We start from the raw sequence: 8,777 nt of genomic DNA, 5'->3' as shown, positions 1-8,777 counted from the left end.
CGTCAAGTAATAGGGTAGTGAGTAGAGTATTATTTCCACGAAGACTTATGATTAACTTTTGACTAATTCAAACTCAAATAACTTATCATTTCAAGAGATTTCTCACAAAATATAGAAGTGACTAATTTACTACCTAAAATTATCAAGCAATGAATTAACTAGAAATTAACTGAAACAAATAGCAATTTCAAATAACAATCAGTAGGAAAGGATATTCCAGGGTCACGGGTTAGCTACCAATCATGTTGCGTTCTTGGATTAAAATGACTAATTGATTTATCTGGATTGTTGATTGACATGGTTGATATTACTCATAAGAATCTGTCGGGTCCTTACTCACCTATTCAAGTTAACTTAATGCCTATATGTCTATGGAATTAAGATTAACAAGAATGCATTTACAATTCCTGTACTTCAACCAAGCAAGACAATTAAGTATATGTCTATCTTAATTGCGAATGCGTTCCCCGATGCCCAGGTTCAAGAACTTGCTCTATTTAATTCTATATGCAATATAGAGTTCTCACTTTCGAGTTCAACTCTAGATTCATAGATAGTATTTCACTATTAGCTACTCAGCAAAATAATTAAAAACAGAATTAAATAAACAACCCAATATGATAAAATCAACTTCATCAAATTAAACTTCAAACATCAATATTCATGTTTCACCCATGACCCTAGAACAATAGGGTTCTTAGCCACTCATGTTCATACAATCATCAAAAATAAGGTTTTCAAACATAAAATCAAAGAGTACTAGGAAAGGGATGGAAGAATTGAATTAATCCGTGCTCCCCAGTGTTTTGCCCTTTTGTTCTCCTCTCAAAATCATGCTCCCTAGGTCTCTGATATGTCAAAAGTCCCAAAACTAACGTTTTTATATGTATTTATACCAAGTAGGGTCGGGCCCAGACGAAACACCCTTTCCTGCGCGAAATAAGACTCTGGCTCTGTAAAATTTGTACAGGCACGCCGCACCCTGCGGCGCGCTAGTGGAGATTTTCAGCAGCCTTGCGTTTTCTTGTCAGGACATCTTTTATACTGCTGCGCTCCATGCGGCGTAGCAGTGTAATTTTCTTAGAGTAAAATTATTTCGTCTCTTTTGACATCCAGACTTGGTACACGACCTCCGAACACGATTCTGGCTTAATGTATTGGGCTTTTACTTAGACTTCAAAGCTCCAGATTGATTGATTTCATTCCGTAATGCCTACATAGATTTAAATCACTCCTACAGGGCATAAAACACATATTTAGTGCAAAACGCTAGCGATTAAAGCTCAAACTCAATTAAAGTGTGATAAGCAACTAAAATACGCAATTATAGCCTATCATCAACACCCCACACTTAAATCATTGCTCGTCCTCGAGCAATCAAACTACACTTTATATAGACACGACGTTTTTAAATAATTCTCCTAACTCATCACACCAAGAATATTTAAAATAGACTAAGCACAAGAGTGTAATATCTTCACCTCAAGATTTGACTCACAAGTACCACGCATTATTCACAACTCACCCACTTACTCTAACATAGAGGTTACTGACATTACCTTTCCTTCATGAATCAAGTGCCCGTACACAACAAAAGAGAGTAGTTCCACACAATAAAATTTAAGAACACTTAGGAACTCAAGATAGAAAGAATTCACTCACTCTCAGAAATAAAATTCATATGCCACAAAAGATGCACCATAGAGTTGCCCGTAGTATATTACTCTACTAATCGAGCTCATTCAGTCTAGGATCAAGTAGGACTTTATTTGGTTGTAATGTAGGCTGTGGGTCGGGTAGGATATATTTAGATATAAGAGTGACTACGCCTCCCTAAGCACTTTAATACATACACTTTAACATTTAACCCCATACTTATGTCAAACCATAACTCCACCTTCATATCAATATATATTAATTCCCCACTTCTTTAAGCATAATTACCTCAAGAGTTACCACTATCAAGGAATATTTTCACAACAATACAACTATTTTTTTCCTTCTTTTTCAATTCATGTTGCTCTTACTTTTTTCAAAATAGTGCACCTTTCTCCGTATTTCATTAGTTCCACTCAAAAGTCAAACCAACTACCCCATACTTTAACTTTTACAAAGTTCATAACAATTCAAGTGCTCATGAGAGGTGAAAAGGTTCAAATAGATGGTTAATTCAATCAAATGGGTAAGGCTTGTAATGTGTTTGCCAAAGAAATAGGATTACATGCTCAAAAGGTTAACTACGATACATAACAATTAGGTGGGTAAACTATATATATCTGGCTCAACAAAGAAATGTCTATATCACTTCCAAGATTGAACAAAACTACTATTTCGCTTTACAAACACATGTGGCAAGTTCTAGACATCAAATGCAATGCACAGAATAACACAAAAAACTCACACACACATGGCACATAACTCACTCAGGATTGGATTCATCAAGACACTCTAGTCAAAGCAGTTAAGGAAAGTTAAGATCATACAATTTAAGGTACTTATACAAGACTCAAAAACTGAGCCTAAGCGTCACAACTAAAGTACTCACTATTCTCAAGGCATAACAAAGTCAAGAGATATTGCTTCAATTCAAAACATAGCACAAGTTTTTCTAGTTCTAAAAAAACTAACTATACCCGGTTCAAACAAAACCCTTGGAAAAGAACCGCGACACAAAGAAAATTTAAGGGGAAATTGCTACACTACCTACAAAGAAAATCTTTTTGTCCTTTTTCTTTAGACTTAAATCCCTCAAGAAATCTGTCTCGGAGATCCATCGTCAGGAAAAGTCCAATTTTTCTCTTCTTTTTTTTTTCCGATTTTCATAGCTACTAAAATACTACACAACTACTAAAACAAAAATAAGAAGTTAACATTTTTCTATATCCTACTACTAATGATCTAGAGAATTCTCCCACCCCATACTTAAAAGAGTGTAGTGTCCCCAATGTACAAATAAAGAAAAATAATAACAAGGGTGGACAAGAAACTCCCTCAAAGGCCAAAGGCCAAAGCAATAACGGCTCACGGGGTACACAGACTTTCCCCATACATGGTCCTTCGTGTGACACCTCACACTTAGGTCTCACCATCTAACTCACTTTTGCATTCTTTCAATGACTTTGCCTCCTATGTTTATAGCCCTACAAAACAAAAACAACACTACAACAATAATTAAAAAAATAATAACAAAACAGTAAAGATGGGTTACCTCCCAACAAGCGCCTGATTTAATGTCGCAGCACGACTCAACACATTTTTAAGCATCGGCCAAGTCTACCGAGGTATTGTGACGAGCAATGTTACCACCCCAATAATATTTTATTCTCTAGTCATTTACCAAGAAGGTACCACTTGAGCTCGTATCACGCAGTTCCACAGCTCCATGAGGCCTCACACTTACCATAACAAAAGCACTTGCCCAACAAGACATAAGCTTTCCGGGGAAAAGCTTCAACCTCGAATTGAACAAGATAACTTCCTGACCCGGCTCAAACTCTCGATGTTGGATGTGATTGTCATGCCACCTCTTAGTTTTTTCTTTATATAATTTGGCATTTTCATATGCATGCAATCGAAACTCATTAAGCTCGTTGAGTTGCAGCAACCTCTTCTCACCAGCTAAGTCCATATCCATATTCAGCTTTTTAATTGCCTAATAGGCTTTATGTTCAAGCTTGACGGGCAAGTGGTACGCTTTCCCATAAACTAATTTATATAGAGAAGTACATTTGGGAGTCTTGTATTCAGTTCAATATGCCCATAATGCGTCGTCTAGCTTTCCGGCCCAGTCCTTTCTATTTCCACTTACTGTTTTCTCCAGAATCTACTTTACCTCTCTATTTGAAACTTCCACTTGACCACTATTTTGGGGGTGATAGGCAGTGAAAACCTTGTGCTTAACTCCATACTTTGCAAGAACATTATTCAGCAATTTGTTACAGAAGTAAGTTCCTCTGTCGCTTATCAACACTCTTGGGGTCCCAAAGCGTGTGAAGATGTGCTTCTTTACAAAGATTACCACAACCTTTGCATCATTAGTAGGAAGAGCAATGACCTTCACCCACTTAGAAACATAGTCAACTGCCACCAAGATGTACTTGTGACCATTAGAGTATGGGAATGGTCCCATGAAATCAATCCCCCAAACATTAAAAAGCTCTACTACCAGAATATTTTGCAGAGGCATCTCGTGCTTCTTCGTGATTGTTCCGGTTCTTTGGCATCTGTCACACATTTTAACAAAGGCATGTGCATCCTTAAACAATTTTGGCCAATAGAAACCTGATTGTAGAACTTTTTGAGCGGTTTTATCTACACCATGATGACCTCCGTATGGCGAAGCATGACAGTCATGTAGTATTGCATTCATCTCTTCCTCAGGGACACATCTTCGCACCAACTTATCTGCGCATAGCCTATATAAGAATAGCTCATCCCACATGTAGAGCCTCACATCATGTAGGAACCTTCTTCTATTATCGGGTGTTAATTCTGATGGTGTCACCCCACTTGTAATAAAATTCACATAATCTGCATACCACAGGGCTTCACTTGAGGTGATTGCCAATAACTGCTTATCAGGAAATATTTCTTTGATTGACCCTCCTTCAGCTACATGGCTCCGATTTCTAATTTTGACAAGTGATCAGCCACTTGATTCTTTGTCCCTTTTCGATCTCGGATCACTAAGTCAAACTCTTGTAGGATGAGGACCCAATGAATCAGCCTCAGCTTGGCATCTTTATTTCCAAACAAGTATCTGATAGTTGAATGATCTGTGTAAACGATGACTTTGGTCCCCACTAGATAGGATCTGAACTTGTCAAACGCCCACACCACTGCAAGCAACTCTTTTTCAGTAACTGTGTAGTTCATCTGGGCTAGATTCAGAGTTTTGCTCTCATAGTAAATGGAGTGAAAGATTTTATTTCTCCTTTGCCCCAAAACAGCTCTGATAGATATGTCACCCGCATCGCACATCAACTCAAATGGCTGCTCCCAATCCGGAGCAATGATAATTGGTGCAGTTTTTATCAAGAAGCCTGTACAAAGGAGAAGAAATTTTCAAAAAATCTTTAATGAAACGACGATAAAAACTTGCATGGCCCAAGAAACTGCGAATGCCTTTGACGGATGTCGGTGGGGGCAATTTTTCAATTGCTTCCACCTTTGCTTTGTCCACCTGCAAACTATTTTTGGACACTTTGTTCCCCAAAACTATATCTTCTCGTACCATAAAATGGCACTTTTCCCAGTTTAGCACCAGGTTCGTCTCTTCACACCTAGCAAGCACTTTATCAAGGTTTACTAATCAATTATCAAAAGAAAATCCAAACACAGAAAAATCATCCATGAACACTTCCACAAATCTTTCAATCATGTCAGTAACAATAGCCATCATACACCTTTGAAAAGTCGCAGGTGCATTACAGAGACCAAAATGCATTCTCTTGAACATATATGTGCCATAGGGACACGTGAATATGGTTTTCTCTTGGTCTTCTGGGCTATAGCAATCTGATTATACCCCAAATAACCATCTAAGAAACAATAGTATTCCTGGCCAGCTAATTTATCAAGCATTTGGTCAATAAAAGGGAGGGGGAAGTTGTCCTTTTGGGTGGCATTTTTCAAATTTCTATAATCTATGCAAATTCTCCACCCAGTGACAGTTCTTGTGGGAATCAAGTCATTATTTTAAATAATCACTACAGTCAACCCCCTTTCTTAGGTACATATTGGACGGGGCTTACCCATTTGCTATCAGAGATTGGAAATACAATACCCACATCAAGACACTTAATCACTTCTTTTCTTACCACCTCTTTCATGATTGGATTTAGATGGCGTTGTTGCTCTATACTTGGATTGTGTCCGTCCTCCATGAGGATTTTATGCATACAAAAAGCTGGACTAATGCCTTTAATGTCAGACATCATCCACCCAATTGCTCGTTTGTGCTCACGTAGCACTCTCAACAGCTTCTCTTCCTGCAATTTATACAAGTCAGAAGAAACAATAACATGTAAAGTGTCAGAACCACCCAAATAAGCATATTGAAGGTGAGGCGGTAGGGGTTTAAGCTCCAATTTTGGAGCTTCCTCAATTGACGACTTTGGAGGAGGCCCACTTGGCCTATTCAGGGGCTCAAAGGGGTGTATCCCCTACATGTAAGCACAAGATACATCTAGGATATGCATAATCTCCTCAACCTCATCATCAATCTCCAAGATATTGAACAACATAAGGGCTTTATCTAGAGAATCGTCTAGATATACACTTGTGTCAAGAAGTTGCTCATCCACATCCACAACAGATATCATTGAGAGCTCCTCATAGTGGTGGGGAAGTTGCATTGCTTTGTAAATATTAAAGACTGCTTCCTCATCATCCACCCTCAAAATCATTTTTCCCTCTCTCACTTTAATAATTGCATCACCAGTAGCCAAGAGAGGTCGTCCCAATATGATTGGAACTAGTTCATCAACCTCATAATCTAGGATAATGAAGTCCGCAGGGAAGATGAATTTCCCAATTTGCAACAATACATCTTCAATCACTCCCTTAGGGTGTGTCATGGACCTATCAGCTAGCTGTAACATCACAGTAGTTGGTCATGGAGATCCTAGACCCAATTGCTTGAACAAGGACAAGGGCATCAGATTTATGCTCGCCCCCAAATTGCAAAGAGCACGACCCACATCAATATTACCAATTCGCACAGGGATGGTGAAGCTACCAGGATCCTTAAGCTTTTGAGGAAGCTTGTTTTGGACCCTTGAAGTGAACTCCTTAGTAAGTGCAACTATTTTGAATTCAGTCAATGTCCTCTTGTGAGTCACTATATCTTTTATGTACTTTGTATACTTTGGAATTTTACGAAGTACATCCACCAATGGAATATTCAATCGAACCTTTCTAAACATAGAGAGAAATTTGCTAGACATGCAATCATTATTCTTTTTCTGTAATCTCTGGGGGAAAGGTGGTGGTGACCTTGCAGCCTCCACTGGCTCTGAAGTTTCATCATTTTTCTTTGATTCGTGTGTCGCCTTAGGAATCAACTTCCCCTCAGGTATAGGCTTGTCTTTTCTCTTCTTTGGCACTTCCTCCAGTGGAGTGTAACTGTATTAACTTGAGGGATCTTCTCTGTATCACTGAGAAGAGCGCCTGAAGGTCTAGTATTTTGATTTGTTGCTAACTGCCCCATTTGCCTCTCAAGATTTTTGAAATTGGTCCTGAGCTGTTGATTGTCAAGCAACAACTTCTTTTTCAAGTCATTCGAACTCTCTTCTACCTATTGAGGTGGCTTTTGAGGCTGATTAAAATTTCCTTGGGGTCTATAATGATTCTGATTCGGCTGATTTCCACCCCATGAGAAGTTGGGATGATTCTTCCAATTTGGATTGTAAGTGTTCCCATATTGTTCATGCTGATTTATTTGACCTCTGCTCTATTGCCCCACATAGTATATGGATTCAGGATTCGTGAGGCACATGTCACTCATATGATTGTCACCATATAATTCGCAGTAAATAGGCATTTGTTGTACATGTTGCATCTGTTATGTTTGTTGCATTGTCATTCTATTCATTTGATTTGCCAATTTTGCTATATCGGCTCTCAAGGCTGAGACGTCATCAAGCTTAATCAACCCGGTTGCCTTCTGTTTAATTTCCCTTCGTGAATCCCCTTCTCATTGCCAATTATGATCATTAGCAGTGAAGTTATTTAGCAAGAGTTGGATTTCACTATACGGTCTCGCCATGCAACTACCCCCACAAGCTGAATCAAGATTCATCTTTGATGCATCATCTAGCCCATCAACAAAAGACCCAATACTTTGACAGTCTGACAATGATGCGAGAAGTCTCATAGTAGCTTCTTGTATCTTTCCCAAGCTTGACGAAATGTCTCACCATCCCATTGTTCAAACCCAAGAATCTCACTCCTCAATGACTTTGTCTTCTTAGTGGGGAAAAACTTGATTAAGAATTTCCTTGCTAAATCATCCCAAGTGCGGATTGAGTTCGTGGGCTCCTTTTGCAACCATTCCTTAGCCTTCCCCAACAGTGAAAAGGGAAATAGTGTCAGCCTGACATAGTCCTTGGAAAAGTTGGGATAATTTTAAGTGTTCGTAGTTTCCAAGAAGTTCTGAATGTGCCTCTGTGGGTCTTCATGAGATAGACCAACATATTGTCCTGTGGATTGAATCAGCTGTACCATGTACTGTTTGAGTTCAAAATGCCCCGTGATATCAGGCCAAGATTGGTCCTTGCGGCTTCTATCACAGGACGCTCTTCATTACCTGCCATCTCTGATGGTTGTGATTGAACTACAATGTCCAACTCTCCTTCTATTCTCGTTCTAGCTTCGACTTCCCTCCTCACTCTATGAAGTATTCGATCGATCTCAGGATCAAGAGGAAGGAAATTGTTTGCGCTTCTACTCCTCCACATTCATTAGAAGAGCTTGTGTTAAAACAAACAAGATGAACTGAAAATTAAAACTTGAATAAATAACTACTAAAAGCTCAATTAAGTCAAATAGCTAATTTCTAAGTCCCTGGCAACGACACCAAAAACTTATTGCTACTAGAAACACTCACGCAACTATACGCGGTTGTCAAGTAATAGAGTAGTGAGTAGAGTATCGTTCCCACGAAGACTTATGATTAACTTTTGACTGATTTAAACTCAAATAACTTATCGATTCAAGAGATTTCTCACAAAATGTAGAAGTGACTAATTTACTACCTAAAATTATCAAGCAATAAT

The 8,777-nt window shown here is 38.6% G+C and overlaps 1 protein-coding gene across 1 annotated transcript; it reads right to left on the bottom strand.

Annotated features, from left to right (window-relative positions):
- Positions 1 to 4,611: 4,611 nt before the first annotated feature.
- Positions 4,612 to 8,459, bottom strand: LOC138874687 (uncharacterized). Its single transcript, XM_070153463.1, has 7 exons — positions 8,309 to 8,459; positions 7,758 to 7,851; positions 6,702 to 7,125; positions 6,213 to 6,593; positions 5,754 to 6,164; positions 5,098 to 5,182; positions 4,612 to 5,042 (listed from the first exon to the last, which is right to left on the bottom strand). Exons 1-7 carry the CDS (start codon positions 8,457 to 8,459, stop codon positions 4,612 to 4,614), a joined length of 1,977 nt encoding a protein of 658 aa, XP_070009564.1.
- Between the last annotated feature and the right edge of the window lie 318 nt (positions 8,460 to 8,777).

Source organism: Nicotiana sylvestris, chromosome 8 (assembly GCF_000393655.2).
Source record: "Nicotiana sylvestris chromosome 8, ASM39365v2, whole genome shotgun sequence".
Lineage (NCBI taxonomy): Eukaryota > Viridiplantae > Streptophyta > Magnoliopsida > Solanales > Solanaceae > Nicotiana > Nicotiana sylvestris.
The sequence above is the reverse complement of the archived record's forward strand: the minus strand, read 5'-3'. Positions and strand labels throughout refer to the sequence as shown.